The 27,184-nt window shown below is 45.5% G+C and overlaps 1 protein-coding gene across 3 annotated transcripts in view; it reads left to right on the top strand.

Moving 5' to 3' along the window:
* The window catches only part of DHX35 (DEAH-box helicase 35), a 70,019-nt gene that overhangs the window by 27,309 nt on the left and 15,526 nt on the right, over positions 1–27,184 (top strand). For 2 of the 3 annotated variants that reach the window (XM_075901329.2, XM_006126194.4), the window contains exons 11-15: positions 2,625–2,783; positions 5,202–5,412; positions 16,014–16,138; positions 17,974–18,028; positions 24,379–24,474. In XM_075901329.2, the coding sequence (XP_075757444.1) occupies positions 2,625–2,783; positions 5,202–5,412; positions 16,014–16,138; positions 17,974–18,028; positions 24,379–24,474 (646 nt within the window). The remainder of the gene's footprint in view (positions 1–2,624; positions 2,784–5,201; positions 5,413–16,013; positions 16,139–17,973; positions 18,029–24,378; positions 24,475–27,184) is intronic. The other variant, XM_075901330.2, reaches the window with a different exon arrangement.

Below are 27,184 nucleotides of genomic sequence, written 5' to 3' on the forward strand. Positions count from 1 at the left end.
TCCAGGACAGCTGGCAGTATTTTAAAGAAGCCTTATTGAAGGCACAGAAAAAAACCATCCTGATGCGTAGTAAGAGAGGCAAACATGGTAGGAGACCGGACTGGCTTACAGGGGAAATCCTTGGTGAACTTAAGCACAAAAAAGAAGCTTATAAAAAGTGGAAACTTGGACAAATGACCAGGGAGGGGTTTAAATGTAGAGCTTGAGAATGCTGGGGGGTTATCAGGAAGGCGAAAGCACAAATGGAATTGCGACTGGCTAAGGATGTGAAGGATAACAAGAAAGGTTTCTACAGGCATGTTAAGAAGAAGAAGGTGATCAGAGAGGGTGTGCGGCCCCTACTGGATGAAGGAAGTAACCTAATGACAGATGATGTGGGGAAAGCTGAAGTACTCAATGCTTTCTTTGCCTCTGTATTCATGGACAAGGTAGGCTCCTGGACTTCTGTGCTAAGTGACGCAAGATGGGATGAAGATGGACAGCCCGTGGTGGGTAAAGAACAGGTTAGGAACTATTTAGAAAAGCTAAATGTACGCAAATCCATGGGTCAGGACTTAATGCATCCAAGAGTACTGAGGGAGTTGGCAAATGTCATTGAGGAGCCTTTGGTCATTATCTTTGAAAAGTCTTGGAGATCGGGAGAAATCCCAATGATTGAAAAAAGGCAAATGGAGTGCCCATCTTCAAAAAAGGGAAGAAGGATGATCCAGGGAACTATAGGCCTGTCAGTCTTACCTCGGTTCCTGGAAAAATCATGGAAGGGATCCTTAAGGAATCCATTTTGTGGCACTTGGAAGAGAGGAAAGTGATTAGGAATAGTCAGCATGGATTCACAAAGGGCAAGTTGTGTCTGACCAATATGATTAGCTTCTGTGATGAGGTAACTGGCTCTGTGTATATGGGAAAGTCAATGGATGTGATACACCTTGACTTTAGCAAGGCTTTTGATACGGTCTCCCACAATATTCTTGCCAGCAAGTTAAGGGAATGTGGATTGGATAAATGGACAGTAAGATGGATAGAAAGCTGGCTAGAAGGCCGGGCCCAGCAGGTAGTGATGAATGGCTCGATGTCAGGATGGCAGTCGGTTTCTGGTGGAGTGCCCCAAGGTTCGGTTCTAGGACCGGTTTTGTTCAATATCTTTATTAATGACCTGGATGAGGGGATGGATTGCACCCTCAGCAAGTTTGTGGATAACACTAAGCTAGGGGTAGAGTTAGATATGCTTTAGCACAGAGATAGGGTCCAGAGTGATTTAGACAAATTGGAGGATTGGGCCACAAGAAATCCGATGAGGTTCAACAAGGTCAAGTGCAGAGTCCTGCACTTGGGACGGAAGAATCCCAAGCATAGTTACAAGCTGGGGACCAACCAGGTAAGTAGTAGTTCTGCAGAAAAGGACCTGGGGGTTACAGTGGATGAGAAGCTGGATATGAGTCAACAGTGTGTCCTTGTAGCCAAGAAGGCTAATGGCATATTAGGTTGCATTAAGAGGAGCATTGGCAGCAGATCCAGAGATGTCATTATTCCCCTGTATTCGGCTTTGGTGAGACCACATCTGGAGTATTGTGTCCAGTTCTAGGCCCCTCACTACAAAAAGGATGTGGACTCATTGGAGAGAGTCCAGCGGAGGGCAACCAAAATGATTAGGGGGCTGGAGCATATGACTTATGAGGAGAGGCTGAGGGACTTGGGTCTGTTTAGTCTGCAGAAGCGAAGAGTGAGGGGGATTTGATAGCAGCCTTCAACTTCCTGAAGGGAGGGTCCAAAGAGGATGGAGAGAGGCTGGTCTCAGTAGTGACAGATGGCAGAACAAGGAGCAATGGTCTCAAGTTGTGGTGGGAGAGGTCCAGGTTGGATATTAGGAAAAACTATTTCACTAGAAGGGTGGTGAAGCACTGGAATGGGTTACCTAGGGAAGTAGTGGTGTCTCCATCCCTAGAGTTGTTTAAGTCTCGGCTTGACAAAGCCCTGGCTGGCTTAATTTAGTTGGGATTGGTCCTGCTTAGAGCAGGGGGCTGGACTTGATGACCTTCTGAGGTCTCTTCCAGTTCTATGGTTCTATGATTCTATGATCCTTGGTAACATATTCATATCTCATTTTATTTTGTTTTAGATGGTTTACGTGCTTTTTTTAGTGGCCGAATTTGGCTTGGTCATGGGAGTTGGCAAACTGGTGCTATTAGTATTGACCATCATCTTGTGCTCCAGATACCAAGCTTTTTAAAAAGAAATATTCTCTAGACCCTATTTTGCTATATTAAGCTTTTTATAACAGTCATCTCATAGTGGTGTTTGTCTCAGTTTTCAGGCAACCAGAAACTAAAGTTTTAAATGGAGTCACGAGGAGTCCTGTGGCAATGGAGTCAAATACCATTAATCTCAATTGAGTGCGAAATCTGGAGCTAAGAACAGTTCAGATGACAGTATTGTTAACTATTTTACTCCTAATCAAAGCACAAAAGAGACCAAAAGGGCTGGGGGCAATATGAAGTTCTTCACAATCTAGTAACAAGATACTAGAGACAACATTTCTATGTGTACCTATTTCTTATGCAGCTGGGAGTGAGTTGTGCAATCTTAAGGCTAAATCTCTGTTGGTCTGTCTTCTGATTTGATTCTAGGAAGAGGTAGAGACCGTAGTTTCTATGCTAATAGAACAGGCTCGAGTCCTTTCTCGCTCTGGGATGAAGAAACATCTTCGTGTCCTTCCAATGTATGCTGGGCTGCCTTCCTCTGAGCAGATGAAAGTGTTTGAGAGGGTTTCACATAGTGTCAGAAAGGTAAGGCTGCCATTGCTGTAGTGCCTGTTGTCCAGGAAGATTCCAGCGCTCTTGACTGTAGATATTGCCCACCCTTTTCTAAAATGAAGCACTCTCTGGGTTGATAGAGGCATCCTTTCTACCTAGCTTACATTGCCTATCAGTTTTCAAAAGGCAAGTGAAAACTATCAATATAGAACAGGGATGGTCACATTTGCTGACTCTGACCGCATTCAACAATCTTCAGAAGTTTGAGAGCCAGGGTGCACCTGCTGGGGCTTAGAGCTTCAGCTCATTGTCAGGGTAGTAGGACTAAGGATTTGTGCCAGATAGGGAGGAGGATCTTGGAACTTCAGCCCCACAGAAGGCACTTGCTGGTGCTCAGGGCAGAAGCCACACTCATGTCTTCTCCTTCCCCAATTGTTGCAATGATTGTTGGCCCTGCTTAGTGACATGGTGCCACTAGGCCTCCTACCTGTACTGCAGGTGCTGGAGGTAGCAAGCTGGGAGCTGTGGCTTTGGGGAGAGACAGTGGCACAGCCAGGAACTGCAGCTGCTGTCTCTCCCCATGGAGCTAAAAAAGTCCCTCCCTGCAGCTCCCAGCTGTTTGCCATTGCCTGTCCACATGGAGCTAACTCTGGGGAGATGCAGGGAAGGGTTGCTGAGTTAAAGGGGAGGTGCATGTGACTGAAGCTGTTGAGGGAGAACCTTTACATTGTGCATCTCTCCCCCACCCCCTGCTCTCAGCAGGCAAGTCATGTCTGGCAGAAGCTATTAGCTCCATGCCTTGCTGCAGGGCAGAAGACCTGACCTCTCTCCCCTTTTGCCTCCTCTCCCTGGTCTGCTAGGCAGAGAATGTTGGGGACTCTTCAAGCCACATTTTAAGAGCTGCTTGTGGCTCATGAGCTGTGGTTTGGCCATCCCTAGTACAGAGGGAATCATTGCATGTCCATCTACCATAAAGTCCTCTCGCTTCCCTCTATTTCTTCTAGATTTGTAGTCTTCCCCAAATGTGATAGCTGTAATAATCTTTCCCTTCCATGTACCTGATCAATTTCTCTATTTTTTAGTGTCTGCACTGTCTCCAAATGTGTTTCTTCATTCACTTCAAACTTCTCATCATCCTCTTTGAAGTACAGGCTGAACCTCCGAAATCTGGAACTCTCTGGTCCGGCAACATCCATGCGGGACCAAAGAGCCGCGTAGGCTGGAAGTGGGAGCCAGTCAGGAGTCCTGTAGGGGTTGGGGACCCCCGGCTGGGCCAGGCAGTGGCCAGGGAACCTTTGGTGGGAGTGGGGCTGGCAGCAGCCAGACAGCCCTGACCCCACCTGGGGAAACCCCTGTGGCAGCAGGGTAGGGATCCCCTGCTGGGCTAGTGGCAGGATGAGGAACCCCAGCTTTGGGACCCTCAGCGCCAGGAGAGGAGCTTGGGAGTGGGGCAGCAGGGGAGTACTGACCTCTCCTAGTCTGGTAAACTCCGTGGTTCAGGAACACTCGGGACCCAAGGGTGCTGGACCAGGGAGGTCCAACCTGTACTCTAGTCTTGCCTGCTTTTCCAGTTGGATTTCTTCCTTCAATCTATGCAGCTAAGGCACCATGTTAGTAATAAAAGGAGGCTTGGTGGCACAATGGGCTAATACTCTAGAATTGGATCTGAAGAAATTAATTAAAACTTGGTTGCACTTGTTTGGCTCCTGTTAGCTTGTATTGGATACTTTCCCACATTACAGAGCTACCTTGCATTTGGGAACAATTGGCTTTTCTGTTTAGTGGAGCCTATGTCTGAAATGGAAATATATTGGCAGACCTGCACAGGATGAGCTTTTATAGCTTTTACGTCTGTGTGGCTCTAGCTAGTGCTATATCATTCTCTCGCTGGAGGGCCATGGATCTGATACTAGTCAACAGCTATGAGGGTTTAACTTTCGCTGTTTCAGATGAAATACAAATTAAACTTCTCTGAATTCTGCTATATCATTTTCTTGTTGCTGTATACATCTAATGCAACAAGAGTGTAACTTTAAAGGGATACTGTCAGCTTAAATCAGCCATCTCAATTTTTATTATTGTTACAAGTGTCACCCGTGATTATAACAGAGAGAAATTAGAAGGAAACATTTTTCTCCGTTTTCAGTTATTTGATAGCACTTTGTGTATAGTCATTTTTCATATATTGACAGTTTCCTTAGTTTAAATAGGAAAATGCTTCTATACTCACAAAATTGACAGATTTCAAGTTGTAAATATCCCTTTAATGTGATGTGAACGTCTTCAGCTGTGTATTGCCTCTTTAGGTGTCAGATGCATTCTTTGTGGTTTCTTTAACTTGAGTTATTTCCAAATTACTCATATCAGAGTCCTATTGCACTGACTGTTTGGTTTATCACTAGTAATGGTGGAAGGTCTCAAAATTAGCTTTCTGTTCTCTGATATATTTAGGTGATTGTGGCCACCAACATTGCTGAGACATCCATCACAATTAATGGGATTGCATTTGTGATCGACTGTGGCTTTGTGAAGCTTCGGGCCTATAATCCAAAAACAGCAATTGAATGCCTTGTGGTTGTTCCTGTATCAAAGGCATCAGCAAATCAGAGGGCAGGTCGTGCAGGCCGGAACCGCTCTGGAAAATGTTATAGACTTTACACAGGTAGGTGGTGTTGTGGGACTTGCATTTAGCCTTGCCGGATTACTTGACAAACATTAGATCATGAAGGAGAGAACTGGAATCTTTGCTTCAGCAGGAAGTAGTCACCTCCCTTCACTGCTCGTATGGATTAGTTATCCCAGTTCTCTAAATAGTCTTCGCTGGTTCTAACTTCTGACCAAGGGCCACAGGCCCCTGTCTGCAAGTGATTGAGTATTTCTCAACAACTTCTGATTTGGCATAAAGTACAGGTTGAACCTCTAAAATCTGGGACTCTGGTCCAGCAACATCAGACCATGGATGTTGCTGGACCAAAGAGCCCTGGCTTACCAGGTTCAGAATCATAGCCTGGGTTGGGCTGGGCTGGCGGTGGAAAGCCCAGGCCCAGCGGGATCAGGTCAGGGGAGAGCACAGCCCTGGCCAGGGCTGACGGCAAGGAGTGCGGCCCCAGCCAGGGCTGGAGATAGCAAAGCCAGTGGCCAGGAGTGCAGCCTTGGCCAGGACTGGCTCTGTGAGGAGCACAGCCTCAGTTGAGGCTGGCGTGGTTCAGGAGTGGAGTCCTGGCTGGGGCTGGTTAGTGGCTAACTCGCGCTGGTCCAGGACCATGCCAGTCCAGGACCTTCCCCTGCTGCAGTTCTTCAATTTAAATGTAGTAAGAGCTGGGCTGCCTGTGCACCTGGTTCTTACTACTTCAGAGACTCAGTGGGGGTGACTCTTGTACTGGCACGAGCCGGGCCAGACCGCCTTCCCATATTGACTAATTGTATCGTCTACACGATTAGTCAGTTAGCTGCCTCTTAACAGCCTTAGTTTAAAGATCTTAGGTCTTGGTTATTTCCTTTTGTGAGGGAAGGTTTTCATTAAAACAATACAACTGCTTGCATGTTTCAGATTTCCTCTAGTTTTATAGAAGCTTTAAGATTTAGATAGGCCTAGAATGTCTTTAAATAAAATGTCTAGGGTATCAGAAAAAATTACAATTTTAAATGTGAACCCGGTCTGTTCTGTGCACTTATCGTGAGCCTATTGCATGCAGTCAGAGTGCTACTGTAGTTACTGTTGCTTTGGTTCTAGCAAGAGAGTGTTCCAGCACTGTGGGAGAGTGAGACAAGTGAAGGCACATGTTTTGTGTGTGGTTCAGATTAATTATCCTCAGTAAAGTGTAGGTAATACACTTTGAAACTCCCAACTGGGAAGCTCTGGTCCAGCAACATCTGTGATCCAGCTGTTGCAGGACCAGAGAGTTCTGGAGGAGGGCCAGCAGTAGGGAGCCCCATAGGGCTGGCAGGGTAACAGGCTGTCCACAGCGAGCTGCTGGTGGGGCCTGGCTCATGGCTGCCCAGCAAGGCTGGGAGGGCAGCAGGCCAGTAGGAGGTGAAGAGCTGGCTGGGAGGCTGGCAGGTTGTGCCAGGACTGAGGGGCCAAAAATGACCAACCCTGGTCCAGCAAAATCCCTCATCCAGAATCAGTCAGGTCTCAAAGGTACCAGAGCATGGAGGTCCAACCTGTAACATATTAAACTGTGTCTTTCTAGTAGGTTGCTTGTACACTTCGCTGTATAGGTCTCTTGTTATGTTAGGTTTGATTTCAATACTCCATTGTTATATGTCTTGTTAACTGTGGAATGCTTTTCCCTAGGGTAGCCCTCATTCCTTTGAAAATTAGATACCTATTTCCAATTCCAGGGGACAGCAATATTGGGGGCTCTTTCTCATCTGTGATCCCATATCTCACAAATATATGTGAAATAGCATCTAATGCACCAATTGGGAAGTTAATCAAAATAATACCGTGGATATAAGGTCAATAAGCCAGAGTTCTTAGCATGCTTTATCAACATTATGCTAGTATGCTGAATGGAGAAAGCAACATTTCAAAAGGACTTGTTCTCCATTTATGGTTTTTCTAGCCATATGCAAGGGCTATGTCTTTTTTTCTTATACCGAGCAAAGACTTTCTATCTCTTATGTATTTGTTCCACATTGACTGACTGACACTTTTGTGGGGTGAGAGTACAGTGTGGTTGGTTGTACTCATATTGGTGATAGACTGCGGTATTGTAGCTTATTGTTGAACTCTGATGAGTTGTTCCATGTGGGTGTATACCTGCTGCAGTAAGCACTATTCTACTTTCAAAGCCACTTGTGGCAATCTTGAGTAGGAATTCTGAAATAAAAACTTTTATTTGTATGTCAATATATAGTGTAGTGTTCCAAAATTTGTCACAGAATTCTCAATGTCTAGACTCTGCACTCACAAGTATACTCCAGATCTTTCAGATTATTACCAGAATTATTTCATATGTTACATAATAGTTCAAACTTCATGGCTATTGTAGTGATTTTGACAGGGAGTAATGTTGGCACAAATGTGGAAAGCTCTGGTTGCATATGAATCACTTGGGGCATGTCTACACTAGGATTTTTTTTTTAATATGGAGATATACCTATCTCATAGAATTGGATAGGTATAATAACCTAATAATAACAACTCTCAAAATAATAACTCCTGAAATAACTATTTCGAAATAGTGCATCCACACTACAGGGAACCCTCAAAATTAGTCCGAGGCAGGCTCCCTTAATGTGGACACGCTACCTTGACTTAGAGCCCCAGAAAGCACTGAGGAGAATTATTTTGAATGACTCTGAGGAGTAGTTATTTTGAAATAGCAGCAGTGGAGCACGCACACAGCTGCTATTTAAAATAATTATTTTGAAATAAGTGTTATTCCTTGTGGAAAGCAGAAGTGATTATTTCAAAATAACCAGCCCCATATTTTGAAATAATGGACTTGTTAGTGTGGATGCTCTGCTTGTTATTTTGAAATAAAGGGAGTTATTTCAAAATAACTCCCTAGTGTAGACCGGGTCTTGGAGGGATAGGAGAACTTGTTTAATTCTGATCACTTTAGCAAAGACTTCACTGCAAAAAAGGTTTGGTTTTTACATCAGGATAGTGAATTTGATATAAAATCCTAATGGAGAAAAAGCACAGGTAGTTCTTACCTTGATGTAGTTAGTTGAGGGCAGGACCAGGTGTGTGCTATAGGTTTTATGCAGTCCCATAGAGAACACTTTTTATGATGAAGGCACAACCTTAGATTCTTCTTCGAGTGCTTGCTCATGTCTATTCTGATTAGGTGTGCCCGCACCGCATGCACTGTCTCTGGAGCTTTTTTCTCTTAGCAGTATCCATAGGGCCAGCAGGGAGCCCCCTGGAGTGGTGCTGGTATACCAGTGCTTATATACCCCTGCTGGCCCTTCCACCCCCTCAGTTCCTTCTTACCGCCAGTGACAGTAGCTGGAGCGTGTGGTTTAGGCTATCAGCCTGTCCTATAGCAGTTTATCTCTCCTTTTTAGTGTAGTATAGTTAGATTTGATTGTAAATAGTTATAGTAGTGTACATAGTTGAGTAAAGACCCCAACGAGACTTGCCCCATTAGGGGAGGGGATGCCAGGGGCCCCAAGGCTTCAAGCCGTGCAGTTCCTGCTTGAAGTCTATGCCCTGCGGCAACCCACACTTGTCCTGCCTAAAGTGCCTGGGTGAAGCCCACAGAGCTGAAAGTTGCTCTATCTGCAGGAGTTTTAAGCCTAGGACAAAAAGAGAAAGGGACTCTCGCTTAAAACTCTAACTCGTGGAGGCAGCACTGCAACCTGAGAGCGCGGAAGGGCCGCAGTCTGCCCATAGTGCACCGGAGACATCTACGGTACCAGCCAGACACCAAGCAGTCGCCCCTCAGGTACCGAGGAGTAGATCACAGTCACCGGTGCAGAGGGGCTCCAAAGCCTTCAGGGGCCGGTTGCCAGAGAGGCGCAGTCATAAAGTGCGACCCAAGGAGGGGGACTTGACCTCAAAAGCGCCTAGGAAGAAGAACAGAGGGGGTAAGGTCACGAGCCCGAGGCAAGAACTGGGGATGGAGGATATATAACCGTCCCTCCACCCCAGAGATATTCGATGCAGCCAGAGAGCTCATCGAGTTGACATCCATAGCTGAGGAGGGTTGGGCACTGCAAGCACGGAGCACACTCTCTCAAGGCACAGGCACAATCATGACTCCGGCAGGACAATAGATACAGGACTCTGTGCAGCATTTTCAAGCCCCGGCACCCGTGCGCACACCACTAGTGGCACCGCCGCCTGCTTCAGCACGGGCACCGACCCCTGCACCTATCTCAACCCTGGCACCGGTGATGGTACCGGCCCTGGTACCGGCCCCGGCCCCACTGCAAACGGCGCCAACACAGCTGCAAGTGGCACTGGCGCCGCTTCACACGGCACCGGCAGCAGCACTAAGCCAGATGCCTTTCACGGCACTGGCGCTTGCTCTCTTGGCGGTTTTCCTGGCACCAGGGCACAGGGCGCCAGCACAGTTAGCGCAGCAGCAGCAAACTGAGCCAGCAGCACCGGGGGCGCTGTTTTACATGCTTAGCGAGCCGGCACCGCTGAAACCACTAATGGGAACAGCTGCAGCACCGGGCTATATACCGCAGCCGTCGGCACCGGTGCAGTTAGCAGTGTGTGGGACACTAGCACTTCTGCCCCTCTCACAGCCTATTGTGATGCCGGGCCAGTTCCAAGGGGCCTCACTGGTGCAGCCACCACCAGTACCACAATCATCTACGGTGCCACAGGGATATCTCCCAGCTTACCAGTTACAGCTGGACCCTCAGCAATCCCAGCAAATGCCTTCCTTGGCACCGTCCCCAGGACGTGGGGCAAACCCTCTGCCATGGCTGCCCACCGGAGGGAGCAAAGTCTGACAGCCCCTCCGTGGTCGGCATCAGACGATTCATCTGAGTCTAAGGCTGAATCTGCCAGATCAGTCAGATCATCATATAGATCGTGGTCTCAGCACCGTTCAAGGTCCACCATCAGATCTGGGCATAGTGAGCCCACTGGTCAACAGCAGTGGCAGACATAGTGGCAATACCAGCCCCAGTGGCCATTTTGGATGCCATGGGCATATCACCAGGGCCCGCCCCCACCAGCATTGGTACCGGGGTTATCCGGGAAGAGCAGTGTCCTCTCCGCCATGCCCTTGTGAGCCCCAACGCTGGACCCAGTCACATTGACCAGGTTCAAGGAACAACTCCTCTATTGGCGGCCGCACATGAGGTGCAGGGGCACCCGAGGGTGGGGAAGATCAAGTACCTCTCAGGGTGTCATCCTCTTCATCCCCTGACAAGGCATTGACAGATCTGGCCCCCTCAGCTCCCATCAATGGACACCAGAGCCCATCAAGATCTCCTGAGGAGACTGGCTGCCAACCTCGCAGTACAGGTAGAAGAAGTCCAGGAGGAACTGGACCTTGTGGTGGACATTTTGTCGCCCTCAGGCCCTGGTAGAGTGGCACTGCCATTGAACAGAATGGTGGACAAACTCTCTAAATCGCTCTGGCAGACACCAGCATCTATCCCGCCAACTCAAAAGGGAGTGGAAAGACGATACTATGTGCCCCAAGAGGGACACGAGCATTTGTTCACCCAACCAACCCCGGGATCCATAGTAGTGCAGGTGGCAGCGCAGAAAGAGCGTCAGGGACCTCTGGGCCCAACGCCAAAAGCTAAGGACCCTAAGAAGCTGGACCTCCTGGGCAGAAAGACATACGCCTTGGGAGGCCTACAGCTTCGAATAGCGAATCAGCAGGCACTGCTGGGGCGCTATCCTTTTAACACCTGGACGGCAGTCCAGAAATTTGCAGAGCGCCTTTCTCTGGAGTCCTGTCAAGAGTTTGGAGCTCTGATGCAGGAAGGTAAAGCTGTGGCACGTACCACCCTACAGGCAGCCTTAGATGCGGCAGACTCCGCGGCTCATACTATGGCCACAGCGGTAGTAATGAGGCGCAGCGCATGGCTCCAGGTATCAGGCATACCGTCAGAGGTGCAAATGACCATACAGGACCTTCCGTTCGAAGGGCCGACCCTGTTTTCTGAACAGACGGACTTGAAACTCCATAGCCTCAGGGATTCAAGAGCAACCCTAAAATCCCTTGGCTTACATACCCCGGCACCTCTGAGGTGGCTTCTCAATCCCAGGCCATACCAAAGGCCATTCCAAGAGGGAGTTTGGTCAGGACAGAGGGCGGTGCAGGGGGCGTAACCATGGCCGCCCTGATCAATTTAGAAATAGACGCAGGGGGCCTAGAACGGAGTCCGAGAGAGGGTCTGGCCCCTCACATGGGCAGCAGACTAAACCATCGTTTTGAGGGTACGCTCGGGAGCAGAGCACTAGTTGCTCCCTCCGACCCCCCTTTTGGGTACCGCCTTTCCCTCTACCATCAGGCTTGGACACACAGTACATCAGACAGATGGGTGCTTGACCTGGTGGCACAGGGAAATACGATACCCTTCACCAGTGCCCCTCATTCCCACCCTCCTCTCTGTCCCTTTTCAGGGACCCCTCTCATGAGACCCTGCTCAGACAGGATGTCTCCAATCTTCTGTCTCTTGGGGCCATAGAACCTGTTCCGCAGGAGTTCAGGGGGAGGGGATTCTATTCCCATTATTTTCTCATCCCCAAGGCAAAGGGAGGATTACGACCTATCCTGGACCTAAGAAATCTGAACACATATATAAAGAAGACAAAGTTCAGAATGGTCACCTTGGCTTACATCATCCCATCCCTCCACAAGAGAGACTGGTACACCGCTCTCGATCTAAAGGACGCCTACTTCCATATTTCGGTGACCCCATTCCTCAGATTTGTGGTGGGCCAGGACCACTTCCAGTTTACGGTACTTCCGTTCGGGTTATGTACGGCCCCCGGGTGTTCACCAAGTGTATGGCAGTAGTGGCTGCATTCATGCAGTGCCACAGGATTCAGGTATACCTCTACCTGGACGATTGGTTGATAAGGGGCACATCATAGAACCAAGTGTGAGACCATATTGAAAGGACACGGTCTCTGTTCAACAGCCTAGTACTCATAGTAAATGACATCATATCGTCCCCGAACCCCAGCAGGTGATAGACTTTGTGGGGGCCCATTTGAACTCGATCAGGGAAAAAGCCTCGTTGCCAAGGGAAAGGTTTCTCAGAATATACTCGCTGATAATAGAACTGCAGAGATTTCCTGCCACCACGGTGAGAACCTGCATGGGGCTTTTATACCATATGACGGTGTGCAGATATGTAGTCTGCTATGCCAGGTTACGCATGAGGCCACTACAGGGGTGGCTCAAGTCAGTGCACAACCCTGTAAGGTCGCCCCTGGATGCGGTTGTCACTATCCCAGAGATAGTACTATACTCCCTAGATTGGTGGAAGGACGAGGCCACAGTGTGTGTGGGAGTCCCATTTGCCAGACAATCGCCCTCAGTGCGGCTGGTCACGGACGCTTTAGACACAGGATGGGGGGTGCACCTGGGCAACCTCAGGACACAAGGTACGTGGTTACCAGGGGAGGCACAACTCCATATCAATATCAAGGAGCTCAGGGCAGTCAGATGGGCATGCAGGGCATTCCTCCCTCAGCTAGGGAACAGCATAGTGGCAGTGCTGACAGACAACACAACTGCCATGTACTATATCACCCAGCGGGGGGGAGCACGTTCCTCTCCCCTGTGTCAGGAGGCCCTGGAGCTGTGAGAGATGTGTGTATCTCACAATATTCACCTGGAGGCGTCATACCCACCAGGCTCCAGAAATGGGTTAGCAGACAGACTCAGTTGCTCGATTCAGGCGCACAAGTGGACTGTAAGGCAGGATTTGTTACAGGAAATCTTCCACAAGTGGGGGCATTCCCTACTAGACCTGTTCGCCATGGAGGACAATATGAAATGTCGGGTGTATTGTTCGTACATGGGTCACGGAATGAGGTCGAAAGGGGATGCACTGCAGATAACGTGGCCCAAGGGTCTACTGTATGCATTTCCCCCATTTCCCTTGATTCACGAGGTACTAATCAGGGTGGTGAAATTCGAAGCACAGATAATTCTCTTAGCGCCGGTGTGGCTGCATCAACACTGATTTGCAACTCTCCTAGAGCTGGCTATAGAGGGGCCGCTCATGCAGTCCCTAGTGTTGGCCCTGATCACCCAGAAGTACGAGAACAGGATGGCCATCCACCTGAACCTATCATCGTTGCACCTGGCGGTGTGGCGCCTGAGTGGCTGTCAACGCTAGAGCAGGCTTGCTCGAGAGGAGTGAGGGAGGTGCTGTTAGAAAGTAGGAAGTCATCCACTAGGGCACTGTATGAGGCCAAGCGGAGGAGGTTCATATCGTGGCTGGGGGACAGAGTGCGTACCCCAGGGGAAGCAGCTGTTCCTGTTTTTCTGGAATACCTACGTGAGCAAGGCCTGGCCATGTCCTCGCTCAGTCCACCTGGCGGCAATAGCGGGGTGACACAGGTCTATATTCTCCAATGCAACGGTTAAGAGATTTCTGAAAGGAGTAGACAGGCGGTTCCTGTGCGAGTGACCGCCAGTCCCTACATGGGACCTCAATCTGGTATTGACTGGTCTTATGAAGACCCCTTTCAAACCTCTAGCCTTGTGCTCCCTGAAACACCTGTCATATAAGGTGGCTTTCCTGGTTGCCATAACGTCGGCAAGGAGGGTGTCGGAACTTAGGGCAATAACATCTGAGCTCCCTTATACAGTCTTCTTTAAGGATAAGGTGAGATTGCGTCCCCACCCAGGGTCCTACCCAAGGTGGTCTCGCACTTCCACATGTCTCAGGACATTTACCTGCCAGTGTTTTGCCCTAAGCCACACTCCACACCCAGGGAACAGGCCTTGCGCTGCCTGGATGTCAGGAGGGCACTGGCATTTTATATAGAGAGGACACAAGAATTTCGTAAATCACCTCAGTTATTTATTTCAGTGGCGGAAAGGATGAAAGGGTCACCGATATCAGTGCAGCGTTTATCCCCTTGGATTATTTCGTGCATCCAGGAGTGCAATGAGGGTGCCAGCAGGCAGGTGCCTAGGCAGACGGCCCATTCCACAAGAGCCCAGGCAGCGTCGGCGGTGTTCCTGGAGCATGTGCCGATCTTAGAGATATGCAGGGCAGCCATGTGGTCGTCCGTGCATACGTTTGCACAGCATTACACTATCATGCAGATGGCCAGGGATGATGCAGCAGTGGGGGCTGCAATGCTGGAGTCTGAAAGAATTCAGTCATGAGTCATCTTCCTACCCCGCCTCCTAGGGAATGGCTAGGGAATCACCTAATCAGAATGGACATGAGCATTCGCTCGAAGAAGAAGAGGTTACTTACCTCGTAACTGTTGTTCTTCGAGATGTGTTGCTCATGTCCATTCTACATCCCACCCACTTCCCCTTGTCAGAAGGAACCAGTAAGAAGGAACTGAGGGGATGGAGGATCTAGCAGGGGTATATAAGCACCGGTATACTGGTGCCACTCCAGGGGGCTCTCTGCTGGCCCTATAGATACTGCTAAGGGAAAAATGCTTCGGAGACCGTGCATGCAGCGCACGCACACCTAATCAGAATGGACATGAGCAACACATCTTGAAGACCAACAAGGTAAGTAACCTCTTTGTAGCAATCTAACTGACTAATGTAACGTATAGCTTTTGTTGAGTTTGTACAAAATATTTTTCCTGATTTGAGCCATAAAAGGAAATATTTTAAAAAGGGCATTGTAAAATAGCAAAGCCCAAATAGTAATGCTGTATATGCTTTTAAAAAGCTTATTGCCCATCTATTAATTACAGAGCCCTGAGGTAGTCTTCCAATGGTGAACAAATATTTTCCTCTTTGTAAAAAGCCTTTTCAAGCTTTTTTCTGTGTAGTAAAATCGTTCAGAATGTGTGCGTACTTGTTTACTGTTGTCTGACTGCTTAGAAACACTGAGCTGTAAAGAAAAAAGGCTAAACATTTGTTTTGAAAAATGTGTGTAACGTCATTACAAAGTTAATTTTAAAAGCTTCAGGGAGTAGCCGAGTTAGTCTGTACAGGATAAACTTACAAAACAAAAACGGATCTGGTAGCACTTTATAGACTAACAAAGCATATAGATGGTATCAGGAGCTTTCGTGGGCACAGCCCACTTCTTTCGTGAAAGCTGATGATACCATCTACATGTTTTATTAGTCTATAAAGTGCTACCAGACCTGTTCTTGTTTTTTAATTTTAAAAGTATGTCAAGTGTGGAGTCTATCAACAATGACAGTCTCTATTTAAATAGGTTTATTTTTAGATTTAACAATTTTTCCTACTAGGATTCAAATTAGGGATGCGAAAATTTAACTGTGTAAATAGTTAACTGATGAGCCTGGGCTCCCTGTATGCACAGGGAGCTGACTTAAAAACCAGGTTCCCATGCTCACTGGCTCCTGGGGAGCTGCCTGCCACCTCATGTGTAACTGCTGACATTTTCAGCCATTACACAGTTACTTAATTACATACATGTATTTTTAACATTCCTAATTCAAATTGCATAAATGGCATGGCTAGAGAGATACATTTCTTTCATTTGACTGCCAGTGATTTTTGGTGCAGTTAGCACCTCAGTAGTACGTACACTCCCACTAGCAATGTTAAACTGAAACTGGAGACCGTGGGAGGATTTGGGCTCAATACAATTGGTGTTTGACTGAAATATGGTCACAAGGAGCTTTGACTTCTTCCCCCACAGAGGAAGACTTTGATAAATTGCCACAATCTACTGTTCCTGAGATGCAGCGGAGTAACCTAGCCCCCGTTATCTTGCAGCTGAAAGCTTTGGGGATAGACAACGTGCTCAGGTTCCCCTTCCTGTCTGTAAGTGCTGTATTTCTGTTAGAAATTCTGTGTTACAAAGATTGTCAAACTTCTTCACGGTGTGGACCATATAACAGAAATATGATCTTGTTGACCATCTCCTTTTATGTATGTCTTATGCACCATCTCCTAATCAATATCCCTTCTGTAATCATATAACATTCCTGTGGAAGCTGCAGTGAGGACTTACATGATTGGTTGGCTCCTTGTTTCCAATATTATGGGACCTACCTGCTCTCTGTGGACCAGCAGCAAGTGCTGTATAGACAATTTCAGGCCAATGGATCATTTTCTGCTAACCTATAATCTGTTACTTTGGAAGAAACAAGGAATGACCTATTACCACGTTGCAGATGAGTATTAGATTTCCATGATTCTGCCAGCACTACTGAAATGCCACTCTTTTAAAACTGTGGTACGTTTTTTTTGAGGAGTAATGTTAGTTCGAACCAAGGGTTTTGGTTCGAACTACTGCATCCCGGCACGCACTTCCTGGTTCGAATCAGCTGTGATTCGGACTAGTGCACTGGGCAAGATCTTGCTGATGAAGTGCGGGATATTTAAATCCCCACTTCATTAGCAATTTCAGTCGCCTACATTTCCATCCCTAGTCCAAACTAAGGAGCAAATGTAGATGTACCCTGAGAGAGTCCTGTGAGATGTTAGTAAGAAAAATTTTGAACAATTTAGAAAGTGAAAACCCTCAATTTTTAAAATGTAGAATTGTGGAGATCTTTTAGTAAAGTGTGAGAGAAATCTGTAGCAGCAAGCTCCTGCACTGTCATTTTTATTAACTAATAGCAAGTAGCAATCATTAGACTTAAATTGCAGTAAGGGTTGGATATTAACAAAAACTTCCTAACTGTCATAGAGATGTAGCTGTGTTAGTCTGGTCTTGCTGAAACAAAAGACAGGGCTATGCAGCACTTTAAAGACTAACAAGATGGTTTATTAGGTGATGAGCTTTCGTGGGCCAGACCTACTTCGTCAGATCAAATTGTGGAAGAAAATTGGCATGACCATATATACCAAAGGGATACAATATAAAATGTATATGTGTTCACTTTTTTTGATTGTATCCCTTTGGTATATATGGTCATGCCAATTTTCTTCCATGATTTGATATGAGGAAGTGGGTCTGGCCCACGAAAGCTCCATCACCTAATAAACCATCTTAGTCTTCAAAGTGCTGCATAGTCCTGTCTTTTGTTCCTAACTGTCAGGATGCTTAAGCACTGGAATAAATTGCCTAGGGAGATTGTGGACTCTCCATTATTGGAGATTTTTAAGAGCAGGTTAGACAAACATCTGTCAGGAATGGTGCTTGGTCCTGCCATGAGTGCAGGGAATTGAACTTGATGACCTCTTGACGTTCCTTCCAGTTTTATGATTCTGTTACTTTGTTTAGTGAATCTCTTTGTAATGTTTCCAATTACACTGATAAACCCAATACAATTGAATTTAAATAGCATTCAGGAAGCAATTGTTCTGATGCTGTAATAGCATCATTATGTTGGACAATCCAAGTTTGTGTTTCCAACATGGACTTATTCCATGTAGTCTCAGGATCTTGAGAACATCATATCAAGGATGTTGGAATCTGCTGGAGGAGTATTGAGATGTGGGTCAATTGAGAACATGAGGTGATGTTTTGAGCCATCTTCTGCCATTCTGTAGTAGAAGACTGGTGGCAAACACTGCCTCTGGGAAGACTAATCCTATAGAGGATTAGAATTGGTGCCTTGAAGAGGGGAACTCAAGAATTCTTACTAGGAATCTTCACGTGTTCCCATATCAGCAACACTTAAAAAATTGTTTCAATTTTTTCTTCACAGCCACCCCCTGCGCAGTCTATGGTGCAAGCATTAGAGTTGCTGTATGCTTTAGGAGGTGAGCATGCTACACTTTCATTGTTGTATTTATAGTGTGTTACCAGAGAACAAATCCAAATCAGTAAGCCATTTGTTAGTGCTTGTGTAGCTATTAACTTCAGTATTAACCAGACCTTTCCTCTTGAATACTATTTGTACTGGATACTGTTTCCTGCAGCTTTGTCAGTGTACCTCAGTTTTGATTTGTAAGTACCTTATGTTCCTTTTCCAAACAAGAAAACCCCAAGAGCTCCGTCTAGACTGGCATGATTTTCTTCAAATGCTTTTAATGGAAAAGTTTTTCCGTTAAAAGCATTTGCGGAAAAGAGCGTCTAGATTGGCACGGACGCTTTTGCGCAAAAGCACTTTTTGTGGAAAAGCGTCCATACCAATCTAGACGCGGTTTTGTGCAAGAAAGCCCCAATCGCCATTTTCTCCCTCGGGGCTTTTTTGTGCAAAACAGTTTTTAGCTGTCTACGCTGGCCCTCTTGCGCAAAAGCATTTGCGCGAGAGGGCTTTTTCCCGAGCGGGAGCAGCATAGTATTTGCGCAAGAACACTGACAATCTTACATTAGATCGTCAGTGTTGCGCAAATTCAAGCGGCCAGCGTTCAAGCGCAAATTCAAGCACTTTTGCAGAAAAACTTGCCAGTCTAGACGCAGCCAAGGTGTTTTGGAAAGGCATTACACTCTCAAGCATGCAGCACGTGCCAGCCTTTAATTGTTGTGATTTAGGAAGAAAGGGTTATTCCATAATTGTCTACTGCATAGTCTCTTGCACTTGCCTGTGAAGCATCTGGTATTTCACTGGGTTAGATAGACTACTGGACTGGCTTGCTTTGGCAGTTTCTTGTTCCTTATTTTACAATATTATGAAGTGCTGATTAGCAACTAGATTGAGGATATCAAGTTGACCAAAACCTAAAGTTAGACACTTTTGTCTGCTTGGATACACATTATTGTCCACATTTGTCCACTTGGATAAAATGCTTGACATGGACATCCTTAATTGATACAGTGCTATAGCAGTAAAAGAAATCTGTCATTATTCTAATAAAATGATGCCACCTACTAGCTTTAAGAACTTTTGACAAGAAAGCTAGGAAATTAAAAAAACACAACCCCCCAAGCATGCCTATGCTTATCTCAGAAATAGCCAAAATGAAAACCATGAGAGCAGTACATTTGCAATACTTTGTGCAGGCATTATGGATTTCAAGAAGCTTGCATTTGGTTTTTTTTCCCCTTGCAGTGAGGGATGCCATGCTGTAACATAGAGCTGTAAGTTCTTTTGTGACCATGGTTTTTCATGTGCTCATTCCATTCAGTGAAAATAGGAGGAGGAGGGAGTTTTAATTTGTGAGCTAGTTGGCTGATGGCATCATTTTGAGCTGCAAATCATTGATCTCCCATTGGCTCATAACCAATGAGTATGATACTAGGGTATACAAACAGAAAAATCACCTTAGGGAGGGCTGAGATTAAGAGAGAGAGGTTGGTAAGAACTCTGATTAGCTCTTTGATGTTGTGCCAAAAACCTGTATTCTTGGACAGAATCACAAAAAGGTGCAGAGATTTTTTCTACTGGTTACCCACGTTTTCTAGAAGCCAAGAAATTTGCTAATGCTGCTGTTTTGGTTTGGAGCGGTTTGGGTGTGTGTTCATATTGAAACTGATACTCTCAGATATCAAAGAGGTTTAAAGTTTTTATTATGGAGACATTTTTAGTAACTACTAGGCATGTAAATAATGTAAAAAAATATTTATGTGTAACCAATCAAAATCCTGTTGGTTAACTACTGGGCTCAGTTGCTGTGGGACTGCCAACTCCTAGGGGTTAGGGGTTTGGGCATCAGGGGGTGGGGGTCCCCCTCCAGCACTGTTTGGGGTTGGGGGTCACTTACTCCGTTAACTAGCGACATACAGAGCACTTCCTCACTCCATTGACTAGTGTCTTTGTAGTGCAGCTGTCCCCAGTGGTTACTATGAGTATTGTTTCTCCTCTCTGCCTATTCTCTTTCCATGTTATGGAAAACAGTCCCATTCCTGGCATTTCCCGTTTTCCTGGCAAAACCAAACTATGTCCTTGCTATAAGTTAGGGTAAGAGGAAGCTTCAAACTAAATTTGGTGGCCCTAGCTCTTACCGTTCAAGAGGAGTTCTTGAACAAACGGACTCGCAGACACACAGGTAGACAGACAGACAGATGCACTGTAAAATATATAGAGAGATTATTTGTGCTGTGGGAGTAATGAGTAGTCCATTTGTGGATCATGACCCCACGAAGCTACACAAAATACCAAACAAATGATATTCCTTGCTCCAAAGAGCTCACGAAATAAGTACCTAATTTTTCAGGTATCGAGTGAGTCATGTTTAGGAAATAGTGTGAGCCATAGTGTGTTCATAATTTTGAAAATTATTTGGGGAGGGAGATGGCTGAACTTAATGACATCTGATGCTCTACTCTTACTCCATCTCTCTCCACCTTTATTTTCTTCATGCTAAATAAGTATCTAAAATGGAGGATAAATATGCTCTGTATATTTGTAATGATAATATTTTCATGGAAGCAACCATTCCAGTTGAAGTGATGTCAGGACATCAGTTGTTAACCCACTTTTCACATGCTCAGTATTTCCTTATATCATGTAACATATGTAGCAAAATTAAAATTCTAAATGATCATGCTCAGTTAACATCTGAGAAGATTTTAGCAGAACCAAAAAGCTCATTGTGATATAATGCATATTTTTCCTATGTACTCCAATAGGCACAGGAACTGCTGCTGTGGCAGTTTGGAGGATGCAAATGCCATGTCTTATTGAAACAGCAAAAGTCTCCAAGAGATATAAATTAAGGCACAATAGTGCAAAGGAGTTCAGGAATGTAGACCCTTATTCCCATGCAAAGCCCTATTGACTTTAATGGGGCTATGCATCAGCACGAAGGTTCATCTTGGGACCATTATTTGTTTTTTCCATTTAGGCTATTTAATATTTAGCACACAATCATTCATTTATCACAGTAGTGCCTAAGCATCATGTGTACCAAATGGCAAAGTGATGGTTAATGTTAATGTAACTTTTGCATTTACATCACCACAACATTCCACTAGTTTGCGTGCCCCAGAATGTTTGGAGCTATTGGGCATGGGAGGAACTTTTTATTTCCCCCCCCACCTTGAGAGAAAAATATATTTAGAAAGTACAAAATGCCCATTGGATTCAGTTTTGTGAGAAATATTTGTCCTGAGTGACTTCCCACTTTGACCTAAAAAGGTGGGTTTAGTGCTAATGTAGTCCAAATGTTAAAACAAGGTTTAAATGACTGATAACTTGTGGTTTAAAATGTGTTTACATTAAAGGTTTTAGGAGAAGAACTCACACTGGCCTCTGTTTCACTTTATCATTTTCTTTCCCTTCAAGAATGTGAGGAGGCTTATTTAGCATAAAGAGCACTTCATTGTGATTATGTTTGAGACACCTAGGGCTCTTCACAGCACTGCCTTTCCCTTCATGTGTACTCTTGCTGTTCTGGTCTGTTGCTCCCACCTCTTCCACTGTGTTCGTTCCATTAGTCAGATTCACAAAGTCGCTCTCATTTTCCCACAAGATACACACAGTCAGGCTCTTGCCATAACCTGGTGCCTCTACATTCTGTTAATTTTTCTTCCTCTGTGCCACTAGGAATCCTTATCCATGCTGTGCTGAAGCTGAAGAAGTGGGTTGTACCCACAAAAGCTCATGATAGCATCTACATGTTCTTTTAGTCTTTAAGGTGCTGCTAGACTGTTCGTTGTTTTTCAAGTTTTTCCAGTTACAGACTAACTTGGCTATCCCTCTAAAGCTCAGATAAACTATTAACTTTCTCATCTTTTGCTGCACATCTTCCCATTTCGAGCCTGTTCCAAATGCTGCATCTAAAGGTCCAGAGTAATTTTCAAAACTGCTTAAGGGGGCAAGGTACCCAACTCCCTTAGGCAATTTTGAAAATCTTGCCACTCTGTCTACAGTGCATAAACAGCTATGTTTAAGCACAGTTATTTGACAGTTGCACAGCCATGTTATTGGTCTGTCTTGTTGAAGACAGGTTAGAAGAAATATGTTATGAAATGTGGTGGTTTCAGCCATGTTTGACAAGTTCTTCGAGTGATTGCTCTTGTACATTCCAATACACGTGTGTATGTGCACGTGCATCCGTGATCTCTGGAAAGGGTTTTCCTTGGTATCTGTCAGGTCAGCTGTGGAGCCCCCGGCATGGTACCGCTTTTGCAGTGTATTTAAGGCATAGCCAATCCCCACCCTCTCTGTTCCTTCTGACACCTTGTGATGGTTGCTGGAATAGGAATGTTAAATTGCAGGTAATCAGCTAATCGAGTAGTTGATGGCATTTCCATCACCACATCTTGAAGAACAACAGTAACAAAAAACGGTCTTTTATGCTTAAACCTGCTTATTTATGCATTGCAGATAGAGTGGAACTCCTATTCCCCTTACTCTACCATTATCAATCTCCCATTTAAGAATCTTCCTTTTTTTCTTCTGCCTCCTGACTGCACTTCTCCTCTTCACCTTGAGGGTCTTGCACAGCTCTGCCTCTTGTGTTACTTGTTTTTCTCCTTGCACTTCTACTTCCTACTCAGCCTTTTCTGATGTTGTTTGTCTTGTTCTCTTTTCCCAGCTCTTTCCTTTATGGGCCTGTCTACATTGGCACATTTTGTTGCCTAAAACTCCCCTTTGGCAGCAAAACAGAGCATTTAAACTGCAATGTGACTTTTGTTGAGAAAAACACAAAGTTTTGGTGACAATCTTCTATCTTTGCGAGAGACTTTTGTCTTTTCTCCTCCCTTTATTGTCACCCAAGAGCCAGTGTGTACTGCTGTTGGTTTTGTCAAGAGAAATGGCTTCCGCCAGTATCCCACAATGCCTGCCCTGATGGCTGGACTCAGTATTTTGTGATCTCTCTCCCCCCACCTCCACGCTTACAAAGCTCCAAGAAGTATCTGACAGCTGAGGGAGCTGTTCCATTTGGGGAACAAACTAAGAACAAATCATCAGAGTTCTTTTCTTCTATTCTGCACTTTGGAGCATTGCTGCAGAGACTGCTGTGCTGCTTTTGACATTCCGTAGCATGGAGAGCTCACAGAGTTACAGTGGAATCCCAAGAAGCACATTGATAAGCTTTGCCTTCACGCAACACTGCACCGTGGGATGCTTACCCGCGTGGCTTTGGTCTATCTGTTCATGGGGTGCTAGTAACGTGGCCATAAAATGTCAACAGTGGGAGGCAGAAAAAACAGTTTGACCAGTTTTCACATTTGAGGACTTTTGCATATCAGCAGCACTTTTGCAATCAAGTCTTCCCAGCGTAGCCATAGTCTATGGCTCACTCTTTTTGTGCCTTTTTCCATTATTTCCTTTTCTCTTGGAACTCTTTTCATTCAAATCCTTCCCGATGGCATTTTCTTCTAGGAAATCTTTCTGCATTGATCTCTATAGTGCTGTTAGAGGTTCATTCTGTGGATTGTGGCTGAACATTATTGCAGGTGCCAGTCTTAGACTATAAGTAGTAAGTCTATTCTCTTTGTAAAATAATGGCACCATGTGCTCCGTAACAATAATTTGAAAATCAAACCATCATCCCTCTGTTCTGTTTATCATCCCCAAGAACCACAATTCTGGAGCTAAAATGTAGCTCCAGTAGCTGATTTAGCTACTGGTGCATGAGGCAGAACAGATTGCAGCTATTTTTCCTGTGGCTGATGCAGGTGCCATAGTCCTGATGCTATTAAATTATTATTGTCAGTGAGGCAAGTAGATATGACTGAGAAAAATGGCACCCCATCACCTCTGAGACTCCTTCTGTATTTTCTACCCTGCCCACTCTTTTCCTTTCTTATCAATGCTTTTCTGTCTCCTAATAACTTGGAAGCAAATACCAAAAGGGTACGTGGAAGATATCCTACAAAACTTACTCTGCAAGGTTAAATGCTTTCCAAATGGTAAATACAAAATGCATTGAAGAGTATATCTCTGTGACTATTGTATTGCTGTATTGACCTTGGTGGTTACATCTTTCCTGAATTAGTGGAGGTCCCAGTAGAACTTGGTTATGGATCGAGTGGCTTGTGTGTCTGGCAAGAGGCCAGTGTTTATGTAAATATCATAATGTTTGCTGAAAAGTACTGAGGACTCAGGGGAAAGTTAATGGGTATTTGCAGGAGCGCCTGATTTCCCAGCTGTATACTTGCTAGCTCAACAAGCTTTTTTGTGAGTTTCTGTTACATATTAGCTGATGGCACCAAAGATTAAAATAATTTTCTATACTATTTTGGTCTGTTTACTAAATACTTACCATTATTCCTACAGGTCTGGATAAACATTGTCGTCTAACAGAACCTCTTGGTATGAGAATAGCAGAGTTCCCTTTGAACCCTATGTTTGCGAAGATGCTGTTAGAATCAGGTAGGTAAAAGGCAGGGTGCCATCAGTAATCGTGTGCTGAGTACGAGATACTCTCTACCAGTGTTCCCTCTAACATTTTCCATACTTGGGTGGGTTCAGTTTTCTTTTGGGTGGGTTGGAATTTCTTAAGTGCGCCACCAATATTGAGGTTGTATGTGGATTTGTAGTGTGTCCCAGTACAAACAAAAAACCTAGATATAAATATATTATTTTAAACAGTCCATAGGTATGGAAGACAATATATTAAAACAAAGGATAATTAACAAGGAGCAATGCTTAAGATGCTTATTTAATATGAAATCAAATAAAGAAAACTAATAGGACCCTTGGAGTACATGTATTATCGTCCTTTCTAACAGCTCAAGCTAGTAAACACACCAAAATGAGGCATACTGCAGATAGCTATATAAATAAACCAAAGACATGGCCATTAAGTAAAAGTCTAAAAAGTATGTATAGCTTTAAGATGCTAAAGAAATCTGAGTCAGCTGGAAATTGTCATGCTCTCCTTGAAAATATTAATACAGTATTTACTGACACTGGAAAGGAGAGTGAAAGCATTCACTCAGGCTTATCCACTTTCTCTGGGGAATGTTTAAGATCCATGCTATGCAAATGAAACAAAGATTTGTAAAACAGATAGAAGTTCTGGTTTGAAACTTTCATGTTGTGTGTCACTAACTCAAAGAGTAGAAGCCTCCCAGAGTAATTGTCCAGAATACAACTCCAATTGAAAGGCCAAGCAAATTAAACAGGATCCATGGTAAAGTTCTCCAGTTGTAGCAATTTACCATATATCAGCTAGTGAAACAGCATTTTTTAAAAAATCATTAAGATCAGAGTTTGCAGGTGTCTACAACATTAAAAAAATCTATTAAAAGAATCCTTTCCTTTCTTACCTTAAGCCATTAACACCTATGTAAACTTTCTTTGAAATGTAATAATGCAAATGTCACGAGCTAGGCCAGTGATCACCACCCAGTAGATCTTGGCGCCTCTGACAGGTGATCCTGACTGGTTTGGTTGGGAGACTATCAAGTGCTGGCACTTCATCTGTCCCTCCCCCCACTGCTGCTCATCTCTTGCCCTTTGCCTTGGAGCTGCCCCTCCCCCTGGGGAGCCTCCTGCTTACTGTGAAGAACAGGGAAGGGAGAGGAGGGTGCTGATAGCAAGGTGCCTCCTCTCCCACTCAGTATCCTTTCTCCACAGAGTAGAGAGGGGGCACAACAGGACTTGAGATGGAGTTTGCTGGCTGCTTTAGGGAGTGGGCCTGGGCCAGGGCCAGGGCAAGGGTGAGCCTGCCTTAGCTCCACTGCACCACCAGCCGTGCCCAGCTGGAGCCCACATCCCAAACTCCTGCCCCAGTCATGAACCCCCTCCTGCACCTTATGACCCTGCCCTAGCCCTGAGTACCCCTGCATCCAAATGCCATCCCAGAGCCTGCACCTAGAACCCCCTTCTACATCCCAACTGCCTGCCTCAAGAGCAGCTCAGAGCCCCTCTCACACTCCAGATCCCTTAATCCAAGACCAGAGTCTGCAGCCCAACTCTCTGCCCCAGCGTGATGAAAGTGAGTGAGGATGGGCAAGAGAAGAAGGATGGAATGATCAGGGGCGAGGCCTTGGAGAAGGGGTGGGAAGGAGGCAGGGCAAGGATATTTATATTTGAGGTAGATCTTGGGTTGCATTTCAGTTAAAAAAGTCATCTCATGCTCAAAAAGGTTGGAGACTACTGAAATAGGCCTTTTGTTCCAGTATTCAAAAGCAGCCTAAAAACTTTTAACCCACCTGAATTTTTGGCACCACCCCATATAGCCTGCCCTGGCCCAGGAGAGAGTCCTATGTCTGCACGCCAACTAGGGCTGCTGTGCTAAGACAGTCTGGCTCTTCCTGCCTGCAGTGCAGATGGGAGCAAGTTAAGACACCACAAACAAACTCCCCTTTGTCCCCACCTCACTGCACAAATGTCAGCACTGCCCTCCCCCCCCACTTCTCCCACCTATCCCATGCAGTCTTCTGCCTTTCTCCCAGACCAGGAAGCCAGAAGAGAGTGCTAGGTTTCCTCCCAGGAAGCTGCAGGCAACCCAGCTGCAGTAATCAGATGGCTGTAATCAAACCTCTCCTCTCCTGTACTTACTGCATGTTCCAAACTCCCCTTCCCTGTGGCCCCCTCGGGTCCCAGCCACGTACTTCCTCCCTCCCTCCCTCTCTCCCAGGGCACTCAAAAGGAGGGAGCTTGTGCTGATGAGGGAGTTCCCTTCCCCAGACAGGAAGCTCTCTGTGGGGCAGCCCTAAACCTCTGGGTGGGGCTCAGTTAGCAACTGGGCATCTGTGTTGCCATGCAGCTTAAAAGGAACTTATCTCTCTAGCCAAGGACAATAATACTCAGTGCTTCAGTAGAGCAAACATTTTGTATCTAAAAGAAGATACAAGAAGTCAAGAAACCATTTGATACCATCAGTGCATCCCATGTGCTTTCCTGTAATCTTAACTTCAGAATTAGTCTATCTATAACTTGGCATATTTATTTTCTTGACCTGCCGTATTGCATCAATGTGCCTTGCATGGCTTGAAAATAATTGATCCCCATGCCATTAGAAAAAATGCTTAGGACTAGGCTGTACTTTTGGATCAGGGCAGTATCCTTTACAGAGTTGCTCAGCTTCCACAATAAAAAATAAATGATAGGTTCGGAGGCACAATAGGACATG

Source organism: Pelodiscus sinensis, chromosome 17 (genome assembly GCF_052426305.1).
Source record: "Pelodiscus sinensis isolate ZL-2025 chromosome 17, ASM5242630v1, whole genome shotgun sequence".
Lineage (NCBI taxonomy): Eukaryota > Metazoa > Chordata > Testudines > Trionychidae > Pelodiscus > Pelodiscus sinensis.